Raw genomic sequence first — 18,646 nt, forward strand, 5'->3', positions numbered from 1 at the left:
GCTGCCACTGTGGGTGACTTCCTCGGGATTGTAAACTCATTATGGGCAGGGAACGTGTCTGCTAATTTTTTTTTTAAGGTATTTATTAAGCACTTACTATGTATCGGTGATCTAAGAGCTGGAGTTGATGCAAGCGAATCAGGCTGGACACAGTCCCTGCCTGCGTGGGGCTCACAGTCTAAGAAGGAGGGAAAACAGGAAAACTGAGGCACGGAGATGTTAAGTGACTCGCCCAAAGTCACGAAGCAAGCATTTGGCAGAGCCGGGATGAGAACCCAGATCCTCTGTTGGCCAGGGTCGCGCTCTTTCTACTAGGCCATGCTGCTTCAGGCACTCAGTATAGTGTTCTGCACGCAGTAAGCGCTCCATAAATACCACTGACTGATTGAGTCACATAGCCTCTCTGTATCTGCTTCCTCAGCTGTAGAATGGGGAAGATATACCTAGACTCTCCCGACCTCAGAGGACCTTAAAGAGGATGAAATGAGTAAATCGATGGGTCTGTGACTTTGGCAAATACAAATAATTACTCAGGAGATGATCAACATTATGTCGGGCTCAGCCCTCTACAGAGGGGCTTTCGATCATCTTTTCACAGCTAAATGTTCTCTTTTTCCAAAGGCAGCATGGTGACCTTTAATAAATGTTTCCCTGCAGGTCGGAATTCCGCAAGGTGATTATTTCCCAACCAACCTGCATTCTGGGGACGCAAATCCAGGAAGCAAGAAAAAGGGATGTTTACCCCTGGCAGCTAGAGCTAGAGAAGAGTATACCCACCCTGGCCAGTGGAGGCGGAGAGACGGTGCCCAGGCATCTGCTGGGTCCTCCTGACCGGACAGGATCCAGGACACCCATATCTTGCCACCTGCAAGCTGGGCATTCACTGTCAGAAGCCACGGGTGTGTGAGAACTTGCCCGCTGGAAATGCTTCCCGGCATCTCCCGGGACGGACGGGGCATGGTGTGGTCAAGACCTATCTGTAATGACCAAGAGAGACCTACCTTCAATGGGCCCCTGAATTCTTTTTAGCAGCCATAACTGGATTTCCGACTGACTGTCCGCCTGCCTGTCCTGGCAGCTGTGGTCTGGGGAAGATGGCAATGAGGAGTCCTTCTCTTCGGCGGTGGAGGAATCCCCATCCGGCGGGGGAGACTCCCTCTCTCGGGGGAGGCCAGCGTCTGGCCCACCCGGCTCCCCGGGACCCAAGGGGCAAGGGGGATGAGGGTCGGGGCCGTCCGGGGGTACGGCGCCTTCCTCTGGCTCTCGGCTGGGGCTGGCGGCGGCGGCCTCCCGCTCGGGCCCGGGCGGCCCCGCTCCTTCCCGATTTTTGCTGAGGTAAAATTCGATCAGCTGGACTTTGTCCAGGCCCTCGTGGATGTCCAACAGGGCGGCCGCGTGGTCCGGTTCCGCCGGTGGCTCCCCCGGCCTCTCGTCTTCCTTCTCGTGCGCTTCTACGTCGAGGACCTCCTTGAGCTCCGTGTTGCCGTCGCCGCCCGCGGGCGGGAAGAACTCTTCCAGTTCGACAAAATCGTCGTCTTGGCCCGCGAGGCCGTGGTCTTTGGTCCTGGAGGGTTGGCCCTCCGTGCCCAGGGACGGTTCCTCGGCCCGGCGAGGCGGCCGTCCGGGGCCCGCTCCGGCCGGGGGTGCCGCGGTCCCGGGGTCGGGCCGCTCCCCCGGCACCTGCCCCTCGCCCGGACGCCGCTTCTCCTTGCCGAGGGATTTGAACTTGCTGAATGGGTTGATGTCCTGCTCCGAGGCCAGGTCCGCCCACTCTCCCGGCCTGTACAGAGGACAAAGATCCTGTGGTAGGTCACTGTCGGGGAGAAAATGGTGGATGCACATGGGATGTTAAAAACCAAAAAGAAAGCGAGATGGAGGAGCGAAAAAAAAGAAAAAAAACACAACAGAACACAACCCGCCAAAACACAAAACCCCCAAACTTAAAAAAAGGAATGTTGAGAGGATTTCAGCAAGATGAAACCAAACCAAGGAAAATCAGCTTCAAAATAAAGCAGAAATTCCATAGAAACAAATGCAAACAACCAAAATGTGTCAGAACCATGGTGGGTGGGTTATTTCCTCACAGGCACACGAACGGCTTTCTCGAATCCCACACGTGTTAAACACAGGTGGAGCCGAACATGAGGAGCGTCCCAGTTTCCAAGGATGAAAGAATGCATGTTCTGTTCTCCCTGTGTGCTGGGAGTGCAGTAAGGGAGCTTGCCCATGGTGTTTTCTTCCAGCACAGACAGCAGATTTAACTCCTGCCCTAGGTGACACATTAAGACCCCGCTATCACCCCTCAGACTGATCCAATTGGACTGAATATATCCATTAGCAAAACGCTTGGCCTTTAAATCCTCGGTAATTCCAATAATAATGATGGTATTTGTTAAGCACTTATTATGTGCCAAGCACTGTTCTAAGCGCTGGGGTAGATACAAGGTAATCAGGCTGTACCACATGGGGCTCACAGTCTTAATCCCCATTTTACAGATGAGGTAACCGAGTCCTAGAGAAGTTACAGATCTCCCTCACGGTGAGAGCCTCCCCTTCTCCACTTCTAATTCACTGCCTTTTGCTTCTCTTTCAGCTGCGCAAATGCAGTCCAGAGGAGGCTGTTGATGTCATTTCAAAAACGCGTTCCCGTATCATCATCCGACACGGTCGATTCCAGACACAGCTGATAAGTGGCGGACCCAGGATCAGAACCCACGACCTCTGACTCTCAAGCCCAGGCTCTTGCCACTAAGCTATGCTGCTTCTCTAATTCCAATGATAACGTGAAGGCCTTAGAAGCCAATAGCCATAAAAAAGGTACAGCCAACCCTTAATACAATCTCTTTAACGCTACTTCCTAAGTGTGCTATGTGCCACTTAAGTTCGTTCTATGTGCGAGGTGCTGTTCTAAGCCCTGGGGTAGATAAAAGGGAATCGGGTTGAACACGGTCCCTGTGAAATCTCCGTTTCACAGATGAGGTAACTGAGGCCCAGATAATTGAAGTGACTTGCCCAAGGTTACACAGCAGACAAGTGGCAGAACCGGAATTAGGATCCAGGTCCTTCTGACTCCCAGGCCCGTGCACTAGCCAATACACCACTCTGCTTCTCATTATCAAAATTACAAGTTATTATGGAGGTGGGTCGCTGACTTGTCTCAACCTAGGAGATATGGGGGAAATTTCGAGGACCTGAAAACCTTCAGAAGTGGATTCACCTTAATTTGGATTCACCAATAAAATTTGGCCTCGATGGTTCGGCCTGCGGCTGACTCTTGCCGCGAGCCCCAGGATGCTTTGAGGAAGTTGAACTCCGGCTACATATTCCGGGAAAACACTATAGTGCATAAACCGGGTTTGGTCTCTACATCCTGCTCGGCATTCTCACTCCCCGTGCCTCAGGAACGGAGAAGCAGCGTGGCTCAGTGGAAAGAGCCCGGGTTTGGAAGTCAGAGGTCATGGGTTCGAATCCCGCATCTGCCACTTGTCAGCTGTGTGACTGTGGGCGAGTCACTTCACTTCTGGGTGTCTCAGTTACCTCATCTGCAAAATGGGGGTAAAGACTGTGAGCCTTACTTGGGACAACCTGATTACCCTGTATCTACCCCAATGCTTAGAAGAGTGCTCTGCACATAGTAAGCGCTTAACAAATACCAACATTATTATTATTATTATTATCATTATTAGGAAGGAGGGGGATGGTTTTATAAAAAGAAGTACAGATCCAGGAGTTGGGCAGGAGACGCCACTTGGCAGAGGCTTGGGGGAAAGGACTAGCACCCCTTTCTCCATGCCTCACCCACTGGGAAAAACAGGGTACATCTGCTTCACAGATCGCCTCCATTCAAGGAGAAAAGGGAAGAGTCAACATGACGGGTAGCGGGAATGGTAATCTCCTGGAAAAGCAGTCCCAGGGACTGCCGCGTCATCATCGGGGCTACATCCAGCTACCAAAGGCTCGGGGTTTAACTTTCAACATTTCCACAATTCAGATTATGCAAGATCTTGCCCCCTCCTGAGGAATCCAGGACTTAGGTCTTGAGGGGAGAAGATTATTTCTGATTCATCAGCAATAAGTGACAGGATCGTAGTCCCAAGTTGATTATTCATTTAATTAACCAATGTCCCTTCAGAGCCTCATTCTGCCTCTTCTCGATCTGATACCACTTAGGAGGTGGACAAGAGCTTTCCAGAGAAATATAATGCTAGATTAAAAAGGCACTAATAATTGGGCCTTCTCGGGTTCTCTCTGGTGCTTTTTTCCTCTCTCTTACCCGTCTTCAAAGGCTTGAAAGCACATCTCCTCCAAGAGGCCTTCCCTGACTAAGCCCTCCTTTCCTCTTCATCCACTCCCTTCTGTGTCACCCTGATGTGCTCTCTTTATTCTTCCCCTGTCCCAGCCCCACAGCACTTATGTATTTATCTGTAATTTATTTATATTAATGTCTGTCTCCTCCCCCTGTCTAAATTGTAAGCTTGTTGTGGGCAGGGAATGTGTCTGCTTATTGTTATATTATACTCTCCCATGTGCTTAGTACAGTGCTCTGCACAAAGTAGGCATTCAATATACATTAGTGATTTACTGTTATGAGCGTGTCTACGCTCACGACAAATGCCATCTGCGCATCAACCGCTAATACTCTTGGGCCCAGAACTTTGTCTCTGAAAGGGTGAACAGAATCTCCGTTGAAGGGGGGAGGCAGCTGCTTTAGTGGACACCCACCTTTTAGGTTAGGAACGGACCACCTGGTTCCACTAACTCTTCCCCTTTGCATCCCTGGCTTTCTCTCCGATGACCCAGTGAGGACCACTCTTCCACGGAGGGATCCAAACCCCTCTGGAAATTGCAGATATCTTTGACTTGCACAGCTTCCTATGAGACCAAAGGAAGCTCCAACCTCATAATAATAATAATAATAATGATGATGGTATTTGTTAAGCACTTACTATATGTCAAGCACTGTTTTAAGCACTGGGGTAGATACGAGGTTCCCAGGTTGTCCCACTTGGGGCTCACAGTCTTAATCTCCATTTTACAGATGAGGTAACTGAGGCACAGAAATGTTAAGTGGCTTGCCCAAAGTCACACAGCTGACAAGTGGCAGATGGGGGATTAGAACCCATGACCTCTGACTCCCAAGCCCGGGCTCTTTCCCCCAAGCCACGCTGCTTCCCTTTGGCGTACCTGGCGGCTCTTTGGCCTTGAAAACAGCACCTTTCTCCACCTTCACAGTGCTCCACACACAGTAGTGCTCAATAAATACCTCTAATGGATGGATTGATAAGTCTGCCTTAGCTCTTCCTTGCCCCAATGCTCTGCACACCGTGCTTGATAAATACAATTGCATGTTGGATTGAAATATCTGCCTTGGTTCTCCCTTCCCTCCTCGTTGCTTTACATAAAATAAGTGCTCAAATACAATTTAGTGATGGATTGAAATATCTACCTTGGTTCTTGCTTCCCTCCTCATTGCTTTACATAAAAGAAGTGCTCAAATACAATTTAGTGATGGATTGAAATATCTGCCTTGGTTCTTCCTTCCCTCCTCATTGCTTTACATAAAATAAGTGCTCAAATACAACTGAGTGATGGATTGATAAGTTTGCCTTGGCTCTTCCTTCCCTCCTTAGTGATCTGTACACAGTAAGTACTCAATAAATACAAGTGACTGATAAGTCTGCTTTGGCTCTTCCTTCCCTCGTCACTGCTTCACATAAATTAAGTGCTCAAATACAACTTTGATTGATTAGTTGATTAGTTGATTAGTCTGATTTGGCTCTTCCTTCCCTCCTCAGTGAACTGCACGCAGTAAGCGCTCGATACATACCGCCGACTGAGAGACTGATAAGTCTGCCCTGCTCTTTGCTTCCCTCCTCTCCTGGACCTCTCTTGTCTTCCCCGTTCCCCCGACCCCGGGCCGCCCTCCACAATCTCTAGCCGTCAAAGGCAAGCCAAGAACGTGTCTTACGATGGCAGGGCGTCCTTGATCTCCATGTGGGAGATGTCGTTGTACAGGGCCACGGAGACCACCTCTTCCATGGGGCAGATGAGTCCGTACTCCTCGCAGCCGTTCTCGATGACCAGAGGGTCGGACTTGTGAGGGTCAAACATGATGTTGTTGGGGGTGACGATCATGACCCCTCCGACGACTCCCTGGACACAGAGATGGGGAAGGCGGGTCAGGGCTCGGCCGGGTCGGAGAGGGATATGGGCCTCCTAGGACGTGGTCACCCTGGGCGGCCCCTCCCACTTATTTCTTTTGTATAAACGTTTCTATTTACGTTATCACAGACACGCAGTTCGGCCAATCTATCAATCAGCGGCATTTATTGAATGCTATGTGCGGAGCACTGTAGTGAGCGCTTGGGAGAGTACAGTACTGCAAAATCGGCAGAAACGTTCCCAGCCTATAACGAGCTCACACTCTACATGGATTTTCATTCTGCATTTTCCACCCCCACGGCAGTACTGCAAATCTCCCCATACTCTTTTGCTTCCCCTACTTGTAATTAAATGTCTGACTACCGCTGTGAGACCACAAGCTCCTTGAGGCCAGGGACCGTGTCTACCCACTGCATTGTACTCTATTAAGCACTTAGTACAGTGTTCTGCCCAAAATAAGTGCTCAGTTAAAATCACTGTCCGATCAACGGATTGGTAGGGAGTTAATTAGAGTCTGTCCGACAACTGGCGCCCGCTTGGATACCCAGCACTCCACAGAATCGAAAGAACTAGTTTTTGGGCAAGCTCGTTACGGGTGGGGAATGTGCCTGCTAATTTTGTTATATTGTACTCTCCAAAGTGCTTAGTACGCTGCTCTGTACATAGTAAACATTCAATAAATTCCATTGATTGACTGATTAGCAGATATGCAGAGTACTACAATAAATTTTCCTTCATGTAAAGTTTCGCAGGAAAACAAGCCCTGTGTTACAGAAACCAGGGTGAATTCATTTTTCCCGGACAACCAGCTAGATCTAGATCTGTCTTCTGCTTCCACTGTATGTACAACGTCTGTATCTTCTGTTAGATTGGAAGCTCTTCAAGGGCAAGGGTCGTGTCTTCCACAGGTCCAGAGGAGTGCACGTTTGCAGACAGTAGGCACCCGATAGGACACCATGTACGTGGTAGATGCCTACTACGACCTTTGCAATCAGCAGGTGTCTGCTACCACGGTCTGCAATCAGCAGGTGCCCAGTAAATACCGATGAGTGAATAATAGTTTAATTCATTCAGTCGTATTTACTGAGCACTTACTGCGTGCAGAGCACTGTACTAAGTGCCTGGGAGAGTACAACAGAACAATAAACAGAGACATTTCCTGCCCAAAACGAGCTTACAGTCTATTAAGGGGGAGACAGATATTAATATAAATAAATTACAGCTATGTGCTAAGTGCTGTGGGACTGGGAGGGGGGAAGGCTCCACCACTTGTCTGCTGTGTGAAGTTGGGCAAGTCACTTAACTTCTCTATGCCTCTGTTACCTCATCTGTAAAAAATGGGGATTAAGAGCATGAGCCCAATGTGGGACAGGGAATGTATCCAACTTGATTACCTTGTATCTACCCCAGGGTTTAGAAGAGTGCTTGCCACAAAGCAAGCACTTAAGTAATGGTGGTATCATGATTATTATTATCACTATTATTATTATTATTAACAATGCCTGACCACCTCATCCCCTTTCCACAAAGGCTGAGAAAACACATCTTTGCGATGCAGCCCCCTTTAAAGTGAATATCCCAAGCGCTGGCAAACCCCAAAACAGCCACAGGCTGCAGCTTACGATGGACACTGAAGTACAGCATTTGAGTCCTTGCATTCTCCCAAGCGCTTAGCACGGTGCTCTGCGCACAAGCGCTCAATAAATACCAATAATGATGATGATGATGTGAGTTGAGTCAACATGACTGCCACGCCCTGTTCACATCCTTCACTCTTCCCCAGGTAGTTGCCTTGCTGTACTTCATTCTCAACTCTCTTTTCATTCATTCATTGAAAAGTCCTATCCATTCCGTTCGTAGCTCGGCCAGTGGATAGCGAGGGGAAGGCAATCTGCTACAAGTCAAAACTCCAGTGCTGGGCAGCAGCGGCACGGGAGAGAGTCGTGGGCGGAGACTCATGTTGACCGCACGGAAGAAGGCGATGGAAAACCACTTTGGGATTTTTACCAAGAAAACTCTATGGATCCACTACCAGAACGATTGCAGATGGAGTGTGCTGAGCACTGAACTAAGAGCTGGAGAGAGTAGATGAGAGCAAGTGGACACAAATCTCTACTCTCAAGGAGCTTACAGTCTAGTGGGAAATTTACAGTGTCGGCGGGTGCTTGGCAAGACCAGATGGTGGTGGGTGGGTTGGGGGTGCGGTGTGGGCGAGGGGGGTGTGTGTGTGTGTAAAATAATAACTGCGGCATTTGTGAAGTGCTTACTATGTGCCAGGCACTGTACTAAGGGCTGAGGTGGACACACGCAAATCGTTGGACACAGTCCTTGTCCCACGTGGGGCTCACAGACTCAATCCCCGTTCTACAGATGAGGTAACTGAGGCACGAAGTGAAGGGACTTGACCAAGGCCACACAGCAGACAAGTGACAGAGCCGAGAATAGAGCCCATGACTTTTGGATTGCCAGGCCGGCGTGCTACCCACTACGCGATGAGTGCGCGTGCAGGCTCCAGGGGCCGAGGTTCGGCTCTTAACGTTTCGCTCGTCCTGTTCCTTGGGGCAGATCTGGGGCACGTACCTTACCGTCCGTGAAGTAGCGACAGTTCATTTTGAGGAATTTCACAACCACAGGCTCATCGTCCTCAGAAGTAGATGAGAGAACTCTTTCCACAGGCTTTAGGGCCTTCCTTGCCAAGTCAGCATCCTTTTAAGGGCAAAAAATCTCAGTGACACCATGACTCCCATGCTGTCATGGAAAATTTGCAATACTCATTCTTCAGCAATCTCTGTAAAAAGACTTCCATCAATTCCCCCCCACCCCAAAACAAGCACGCACACACACTCTCGTAATGTGCATGCCCTGAAATTTAAAGAGGGCATATACAGAACTGCAGTCTTCCACACGACGAACGTTAGCTTTTAACAAAAGTTTCTGAATGAATTTTGACCTTTAGCTTCCAACGAACACTTTCCAAATGCAAATTCAGACCTTTTTTTTTTAATGAAAGAAGAAATCTACATCTATGATACAGATTTTCTAATTCGATGTCTCAAAACAAAGATGCTGGCATGAAAGAATATTTTCCCAGTTCAAATGATTTAATTAAGTACAGATTTTGATTCCATTTCCATTTACTGAGTCATTCACTTTTGCCTTTAGGGTCTAAATTGTGAAACATTTCCCCCAGCTTGGTTTGGTTTCTTTTTTGGTTTTTTTTTTTTTTTGCAGGAATGGGGAAAGTAATCACCCATAGGAAGAACTGAACGCTTATTGGGTAAATATCCAGGCAGGGCAAAGGGATGTTAAGGGAGAAGCCTTGTTTTTGTGGATTTTTTTTTTTTTTTTTATAGAGCCCTTCCACTTCTCTAGGATTTAAGGGGATCTAAGGAACTCCACATTAGACAATGACAATTCGAGGACTTTTTCAGAAGACAAAAGGCGCCAGAAAGGATTGATTCTTTTCTCTGGATCCCTGTAAATTTTTTCTGCCAATTTCAACCTCTTTACCGGGGATAGTTCACTAATAACTCATCAAAATTAGCACCCAAAGTTCCCAAACTGGGAAGAAAATAGGGACGACAAAACTCCTCCGGGGCCCCTCCCAACATAATGCCTCCAGGCCACACCCACCGGGAGTTTGTCGTACTCCGCGTCAGATGACAAAGGGGAAACGGTCGTGCCGGGACTCGACGAGGTTAATCGCTGCATGGCGGAAGGGACGTCGGAATCTGGCACAAAGAGGACCTGAGGTGGGGAAGAAGGGATGACGTGACTGAATAGATATCCAGAAAGATGCCATGACTGAAGAGATTCCCAGAAAAGGGCCCGTTTACTCAAATCTACAAACGTGGGTTTCGGGGTCAGTTAAAGGAGGAGGTGGGAGGACGTTGCCACATATTCCAATCAGTTCATCTCATCTCATCCCTGCTGACAAAAGTAGTGTGGCTAGTGGATAGAGCACAGGCCCGGGAGTCTAGTTCTGTCTCCGCCAGGCGTCTGCAGAGTGACCTCGGGCCCACGGTAAGCATTCGATAAATATTATTGATTCATGGTTTGAAAAGGGCGGTTGAGTGGCTAAAGATGACCTGGCCCTACACTCACTCAGTGGTATGTCTTGAGTGCTTTTTCTGTGCCGAGCACTGTTCTAAGCACCTGGGAGAGCACGATACATCCATTTCAAGTGACAGGGTGGGAGATGGGCTTAGGAAAGAGATCCTCTGCACTCAGTAGGTGCTCAATAAATACGGCGGACTGATCGATTGATCAACTTCCTCTAGGAAATGCAGTGAACATACAGGAGGGAGGTTTCGCTCTCTGGATCCCGGCCCAGTGCTCCAAATGGGTCAAACTTGGCTCAGTGGTGGTGACTGGCTGAGAGGACTGAGACAAAGGAGGAAGAACTGGGGTGGAGACAGGGAGATGGGAACAAGGGGAGGAAGAGCAGGAAGAGGAGAGAGCAGGGAGGGCTGATGGTGAGGAGAGCAGCAGGGGGAAAGAACCCCATCATGGAAGAGCCGGAGGCAGAGACCCCCGGCGGGCAGACAGGCTGGGCATCGCCATCAGCTATGGCACAAACACCAAAACGTGCTTGTTCTTTGCCTTACACGGGGAGGGTTCCTGAAGTCAAAGGTCGTGGGGAGGTTCGGCGGGGAGGGGCAGGCGGGAAGGAAGGGACAGCTGGATAGGCTGTGAGGACAGATTCCGTTAGCATTATTCTCCACGTTTACACGGCTACCTGGCCGGGGACGATCGTGTGTGTGAACAGCTTGTTCAGTTCCACGAGCTTGTTCGGCGTGACGTTGAACTTCAGGGCAATGGTGTTTAATGTGTCCTGGCTCCCAGCCTGAAAAAAATCAGGGAATAAAATCCAATATTCAAATTTCAAGAATCGATTTCCAATCAAAATCCAATGACCAAACATTCAAAATCCACTACTCGATAAAATCCCGATCCCATATTGCTGTCTCTACCGCCCTTCTGAAATCACATTTCTTCCAGGGAGTTTTCCCTGATTCACCTCTCATCCCCCATCCTATTTACCCCTCAGTTGTCACTTCAATACTTCTGCGTCCCCCAGACAACAAGCATTCACACCTCACCCCGTACCGCTTATGTACATGACTGTATACTCCACCACTTCCTCTTTCATGCCGTGTATATTGCAGTGTCTGTCTCCCCTGCTAAACTGTAAGCTCCTTGAGGGCAGTGACCATATTTACTAAACTCTCCCCAGATGCTTTGTAGAGTACTCTCCCTCAATAGGTACTCAATAATTATCACTGATTGAGACAGGACTCGACACACAGTAACCTCTCAATAAACAGCATCGATGACGACGATATTGAAACTCTATCATGACTCCTTAAGGGAGAGGAAATGGATCTCTTGGATCCACATCCACGCAGGAAACCCGGCAGTGAAATAAAGCATTATAAGGAGGAGGTGACCATTTCTTCCTGCCCCCTCCTCAGTTTTGGGGTATTTGTTAAGTGCTTACTATTCATTCATTCATTCAATCGTATTTATTGAGCGCTTTCTGTGTGCAGAGCACTGTACTAAGCACTTGGGAAGCACAATTCAGTAACAAATAGGAACAATTCCTGCCCACAATGGGCTCAGTATGTAGCAAGCACTGTACTAAGTGCTGGGGTAGACAGGAGATTATCAGGTTGGACACAGTCGCTGCCCCACAGGGGACTCACATTCTTAATCCCCATTTTATTGATGAGGTAATAATAATAATGATGGCATTTGTTAAGCGCTTACTCTGTGCAAAGCACTGTTCTAAACGCTGGAGGGGATACAAGGTGATCTGGCTGTCCCACGTGGGGCTCACAGTCTTGATCCCCATTTTACAGATGAGGGAACTGAGGCACAGAGAAGTTAAGTGACTTGCCCCAAGTCACACAGCTGACAAGTGGCAGAGTCGGGATTCGAACCCATGTCCTCTGACTCCCAAGTCCATACTCTTCCCACTGAGCCATGCTGCTTCTTTAAGGCCCAGAGAAGGTAAGCAACCTGCCCAGGGTAAGCAACTTACCCAGGGTCACACAGGAGACAAGTGACAGAGGCAGGACTAAAACCCAGGCCCTTCTGACTCCTACATCCATGCTCTATCCACTAGGCCACTCTCTTTTTTTCCCCTGAAGAGTACGAGGAAACCTCGGGGCCCACTTGAGTGAACTTTCCTCGTTCAGTCCCGCATCCTCTCCCAGAGGTGGGCTACTCCACCCCAGGGATGACCTTCACAGGCCGGCGATGTGACTGGGCATTTCCTGAGCTCTGGGCAACACCAGGGTCTACCTTTGCACAGGACAGGACACAGATCTTGGGCACCTCTGCCATTACTGAAGCCACTTGTCTGCTGTGTGACTTTGGGCAAGTCACTTCACTTCGCTGGGCCTTAATTACCTCATCTGTAAAATGGGAATTAAGACTGGGAGGCCCATGTGGGACATGGACTGTGTCCAAACTGATTATCCTATATCTACTCCAGCGCTTGAAACAGCGCCTGGCACATAGTAAGTACTTAGCACATACCATTAACAACAACAAGTCAACCCAAGCACCATCCAGCCTAAGGCTCTGACAGGGGCAACCAGAAGCTGGGAGAGACCACGGGCTGATCGCTCTCCTGGACTCCCATCTTCACCGCTCGGGACGGATCATCCGGGGACCCAGGACGGACCACTTTCCCATCCCCTCCGGAACCTGCAGTTACTGCAGCTGCCCCCGAGCTGGGTGACTGTCCTTCTGCTGGCATTGCCCGGGCCTCTCCTGGGTGCTCTCCCCCCTTGACAGCGGCTGAGTGCCAGGTGGCTGATGCGGGGGGTGCCCTGGGAGGTGGGAGACGGGGTCAACTCTCAGCTCGGCCCCAGTTCCCTACCATCCACACCGTGCACTCGGGGAGGGAAGTGAGCCTGCTTGATTCCGGACCACAAGGTTAAAGATTAAGCCGGAGGAAACCAGTGTGGGGCAAGCAGCGTGGCCTTGTGGACAGCGCACAAGCCTGGGGGTCAGAGGGCCCTGGGTTCTAATCTCAGCTCCGCTACTTGTCTGCTGGGGGCCCTTGGGGAAGTCATTTCACTTCTCTGGGCCTCAGTTAACTCACCTGTAAAAAACGGGGATTAAAATCGTGAGCCCCATGTGGGACATGGACTGTGACCAACCTGGTTACCTTCTATCTACCCCAGGGCATAGAACAGTGCCTGGCACATAGTTAGTGCTTAACAACTGGGTTGGACTGTGCCCAACCCAATTTGCTTGTATTCGCACCAGTGCTTAGTACAGTGCCTGGCACATAATAAGCACTTAACAAATACCACGATTATTAAATAATCTCTCTAGACAGTAAAGGCCTTTTGGGCAGGGAACAGGTCAACCAACTAACTCTGTTATACTGAGAAGCAGCATGGCCTAGTGGAAAGAGCATGGGCCTGATAGGGGATTTGGGTTCTAATCTCAGCTCTTCCACTTGCTTGCTATGTGATCTTGGGCAAGTCACTTAACTTCTCTGGGCCTCAGTTCCCTCCTCTGCAAAGTGGAGATTCAATTGCTGGTCTCCCTCCTACGTAGACTGTTAGTCCCAGTGTGGGACCTGTTTAACTTGTATCTCCCTCAGGACTCAGTACAGTGCTTAGCACTGAGGAAGTACTTAACAAATACCGCAATTATTACTCTCCCAACCGCTTAGTTCAGTGCTCTGCACACAGTGAGCGCTCAATAAATACAATTTATTGATTAAATAATCAATAAGCAGGCCAACAGGGAGTCACCTGGTCCTGGGTGTACTCACAGTGTATTCGATGGAGCCATGGGGCTTCCGAACCACCATCTTTTTCTCCTTCTTTTCACTGGTTTTGTTCTGATTGTCATCTGAATTTTGATAAAAAAGGAGGATTACTGAAACACACGGCATTTTGAATAGCTGTCCCAACCGGGTCCCAAGCCTGGTGCGTTTGGATTTGCAGACCGGAAGGTTCACACGTCCCCACCTTGTAGGCCGAACACCCCAAAACCATACCTGGACAGGGTCAAACGGACTGAGCCAAGTAGTGACTCCTGAGTGGAGTGAGGGAGGAGGTGAGCGTGCTTCCCTTCAAACCTCTCTGCTTCTGGCTCCTCCAACCTTCTTCTCCTCTCCTGCCCCCATCCTTCTCTCTCTTCCATTTCCTTCTCTCCTCCCCCTTACTCCTGCCTCCCCTTTTTCTCTCAGGACCCTCTTCCTCTGCTCTACTCATCTGTGCCCAGGCCAGGCTCTGGGCCTGAATGTGTCGGCGTTTCACCCTGACCTAAAATGTCTCTCCTCCTCGGGCCCTCCGTCTCTCTTCTCTCCTGTGACAGCCTGGTTCCTGGCTGGCCCCTCCCCTCCCTCTGTCAGATGGGGAGCCCCCTTCCTTTGCTGGGGAGACCCTTTCTCTTTCACCTCCTCCCCACAATGACCCCCTGACCAACCAGGTACTTAATGGGAAAAATTGCCCACATCTGATGGCTGGGGCCAGCGGGAAAGGGGGGAGTGAGAAAGGGAAAGAGAGAGGGAGGGAAGAAGGGAAAGATGGAGGGAGGGAAAGAAGGAGGAAGGAAAGGAGGGAAGGAGGGAGGGAGAGAAGGCCCCCCTCCCCCCACCTTGGCCAGGCTCCTGCTTGTCTGATGTAAAACAATGCAAAGGCCGGGGGCTCTGGTTCAGGTGAGTTTAAACACACTCTTGCTTGGAGAGGGGGAGAAGGGGATGAAGGGACAGACGCTTGGACCTTGCCATTAAAAACCAAACAGATAATGATTTGCATAATAAGAACTGCTGTGTATGTACATGTTTCCAAAGCACTTTTCCTACATTCCAGTCCTCTTTTTGTCCTCCCAGTATCCCTGTGGGGCTGCTCCCTTTAAGGGCCTAGAAGGAAAGCTCCCACTCCCCCAACCCTCATTCCCAGATCTTCAGGGATCTGTACCTACCCCAACCCGTTCCCCAGTGCCAAACACTCACAATCGCTTTTCGGCAGGGACGACAGCCAGACCAGCCCCCTTTGGGCGGACAAAAATCTCCCAGAAAATGCAGGAGGCCCCCAGAAATGGTCCGCCCCGAGGCCCAGACAAGAAGCACAAAATCGAGCAACATCTTCACAGCGGGGAGGAGGGACAGAGGGACAGACGGACGGACGGCGGCAGAGCCAAGGGGTCCCTGCTGGCCGAGGCCTGGGGAGGGAGCGGGTGGCAGAGAGCTGGAGACCAGGACCCAGGGATCACTTGAGGGGAAACCAGTGGAGCAGCCCCAGCCCAGCCGGGTTGGGAAATCCTGTTCCCACTTCCACCCTCGGCACATTTCACCTCTGGGGATTCCCAGAGCAGCCCAGGTCCTTCAGAGGTGGATCAAATGGTCCAGTCCTCTGCTCCCAACTCCTACTCTTCCATCTCCTACTACAATCCAGCCCACAAACTCGTCTCCTCAAGTGTCAGAAAGCTCACCGGGCCCTGATCTTGTCCATTTTGCTGCCGACCCCTATCCCACATCCTCCACCCCTAGCCTGGAAATCCCTCCCCCTCCATACAAGCCAGACCACCACTCTCTCCACCTTGAAAGTATTATTAAGGTCACCATCTCCTCCAAGAGGCTTTCCCCGATTAAGTCCTCTTCCCTTGATCCCTCTCCCTCTGCACCATCTGCTATCTGCCCCACCCTCAATCCCAAGGCATTTATGTACATATCTGTAACTGCATGTTAGAAATCATTCATTTACATTAACGTCTGTCTCCCCCTCTTTAAGCTGCAAATTCTTTAGGGCAGAGAACACGTCTACCAACTCTGTTGTATTGACTCTCCCAAGCACTTAGTGCTCGGCACACGATAAGCGCTCAATAAATACCACTGAGCGATTGAATTCATACCACTGATCGACTGATCCAAGCCAGTGATGTAGAACAGACGCAGTGTTTTACTTGTCTACGGTGACGTGGAAAAGTCTACTTTAAGACTTCTGAGTTTGATTCCTTGGTGTTCATAAATGGACCGAGGGTGGCAGAGTCAGGAAGAGGATAGACAGACGGACAGAGAGACAGACCTCTTCTTCCCTTTACCAAGCCCGGCATACCTATTATGAAGAAAGTCTGCAGCACCAAGTCCACAGGCCGGGAGGCCGGCTCCCGGGCCGCGCGGATGGGGCACCGCCGCCGGAGAGGGTCCCGACCCCTGGGTCCGAGCGGGGCCTCCCAGCTGCCACTGTAACCGGCCGACGGTGACCCCTGGCTGGGCAGACTCTGGTCCCAGTCGGGGAGCCGGGATGTGGCCAGGGTAGACGGCGAGGAGCTGGGCTCCCCCATCCCAAAGGCGCAGCAGTGCTCGAGAGCAAACATCTCGGATCTGGGCCGGTGGCTGCCGGGACCCTCCCAACCCTTTGGGGAGAGTGAGCTGGTCTGCCGTCTGTCGTGGGCTCTCTCAATCCAGAACCCCCAGCCCCCCAGCAGGGGTGTCGACCTCGTCAGTCAGTGAAGGGCGGGAGGACCCGCTGCGAGACCGGAACGGGCCCCTCCCCTCAACAGCCCCCAGTCTATAGCTGGAGAGGAAAGCCAACTGATCCCTGGAGCCACCCACGGTGCCAAGAGACTCTGAAGGGCCCGGGTTGTGGGACCGGATAGAGACACGTCTCGGATGGCAGCCTCCGCGAGGCTCTGAAAGATCCGGGCTGGGGCCTGGGTCAGGGACCACCCCTCCCGCGGGACTGGACGGAGACACACCTCAGATGGAATAATGTTGGTATTTGTTAAGCGCTTACTATGTGCAGAGCACTGTTCTAAGCGCTGGGGTAGATACAGGGTCATCAGGTTGTCCCACGTGAGGCTCACAGTTAATCCCCATTTTACAGATGAGGTAACTGAGGCACGGAGAGGTGAAGTGACTTGCCCACAGTCACACAGCTGACACGTGGCAGAGTCGGGATTCGAACCCATGACCTCCGACTCCCAAGCCCGTACTCTTTCCACTGAGCCAAGCTGCTTTTGGGGTCTGGGACAGCAGCCGCTCCGCCTGTGGGACTGGACAGAGACACGCCTCAGACAGAGGTCTCCCTCAAGGCTCCGAAAGGCCCAAGGCTGGGGCCTGGGCCGGTGGCCGCCCTTCCTGCTGGACCGGAGGGAGACGTGTCGCAGCCGCAGCCTGGGGGACCCTGACCCCATCAAGAGGCCCCTCCAGGGAGGGGTTTTGGTCACCGCCTCCTGAAGGGCTGGGAGGCGTGGAGGCAGGGGGATGGGGCCCGCCAGCTTCCACCAATGACGGGGCCGGAGCCCCTCAGGATCCTGCCTCCTCCTAAACCCGGGGTGGATGGCCAGAAACAAAGGACAGGCTATTGTACGGCAGCCCCGTCACCTGTCCTGGAGACCGACAGGTTCTCTCCCCTCCTTCAAGGCCTTATTGAAGGCACAACTCCTCCAAAAGGCCTTCCCTAACTAAGCCCCCCTTTCCTCTTCTCCCACTCCCTTCTATGTCGCCCTGGCTTGCTCCCATTGTTCATCCCCCCTCCCAGCCCCACAGCACTTATGTACATATCTGTCATTTATTTATATTAATGTCTGTCTCCTCCCATAGAGCCTGTAAGCTCACCGTGGGCAGGGAATGTTCTGTACTCTCCCAAGCACTTAGTACAGCGCTCTGCACACAGTTAAGCACTTGATAAAGACGATGGACTGACTGACTTCTTCAAACCACGAATTCACTCAATAGTCAAAATGAGCTCGAAACAACCTTCGAGGTTATTTAGGTCGGCTCGTCAACATCACCATCAATAGAACTGACTGAGAATCTGCGATGTGTGGATCAGTGAACTGGGTACAGGCCCCCATCCTGGGAGCCCATTCAATGCACAGTACCGTATTGGGCATGTGTCTTCTGTGTGACCTCGGACAAGTCACTTCACTTCTCTGTGCCTCAGCTACTTCATCTGAAAAAGGGTGATTTTCCTGTATCCACCCCAGTGCTTAGAATAGTGCTTGGCACATAGTAAGGTCTTAACAAATACAACAATTATTATCTACCCCAGTGTTTAGTACAGTGCCTGGCACACATTAAACACTTAACAAAAACCCTATCAAAAATAATAAACAACAACTAAACCCCCAAGCTTTCTAGTAAAGCCAGTCTGGAACCGTCAACCAGAAATTTAAGTAAGTTCATCTGGAACGCCACTTTTAAATAGCTTTCTGCTAAAGCACACATCCAGAGTGTGAGTGTAAGTATTAGCTCCTCTTCCAGGAGACCCTTTTTTTTAAAATATCTGTTAAGTGATAACTATGTGCTAAGCACTGTACTAAGCACCGGGGTAGATAAAAGCTAATCGGGTTGGACACAGTCCATGTCCCACAAGGAGCTCAGAGTCTTAATCCTCATTTTTACAGATGAGGGAATTGAGGCCCAGAGAAGTGAAGTGACTCGCCCAAAGTCACACAGCAGACAAGTGATAGAGCTGGAATGAGAAGCCAGGTCCTTCTGACTCCC

General features: G+C 50.6%; 1 protein-coding gene across 3 annotated transcripts in view; it reads right to left on the minus strand.

The window, feature by feature from the left end:
• Nucleotides 1-18,646, minus strand: part of NCOA7 (nuclear receptor coactivator 7) — a 125,001-nt gene that overhangs the window by 30,706 nt on the left and 75,649 nt on the right. For 2 of the 3 annotated variants that reach the window (XM_029054140.2, XM_029054139.2), the window contains exons 4-9: nucleotides 13,961-14,040; nucleotides 10,901-11,008; nucleotides 9,796-9,909; nucleotides 8,743-8,868; nucleotides 5,969-6,153; nucleotides 1,002-1,813 (exon numbers count right to left, since the gene is read on the minus strand). In XM_029054140.2, coding sequence (XP_028909973.1) covers nucleotides 1,002-1,813; nucleotides 5,969-6,153; nucleotides 8,743-8,868; nucleotides 9,796-9,909; nucleotides 10,901-11,008; nucleotides 13,961-14,040 — 1,425 coding nt within the window. The remainder of the gene's footprint in view (nucleotides 1-1,001; nucleotides 1,814-5,968; nucleotides 6,154-8,742; nucleotides 8,869-9,795; nucleotides 9,910-10,900; nucleotides 11,009-13,960; nucleotides 14,041-18,646) is intronic. The other variant, XM_029054141.2, reaches the window with a different exon arrangement.

The sequence above is a fragment of the Ornithorhynchus anatinus genome, chromosome 2 (assembly GCF_004115215.2).
Source record: "Ornithorhynchus anatinus isolate Pmale09 chromosome 2, mOrnAna1.pri.v4, whole genome shotgun sequence".
NCBI classification, from domain to species: domain Eukaryota; kingdom Metazoa; phylum Chordata; class Mammalia; order Monotremata; family Ornithorhynchidae; genus Ornithorhynchus; species Ornithorhynchus anatinus.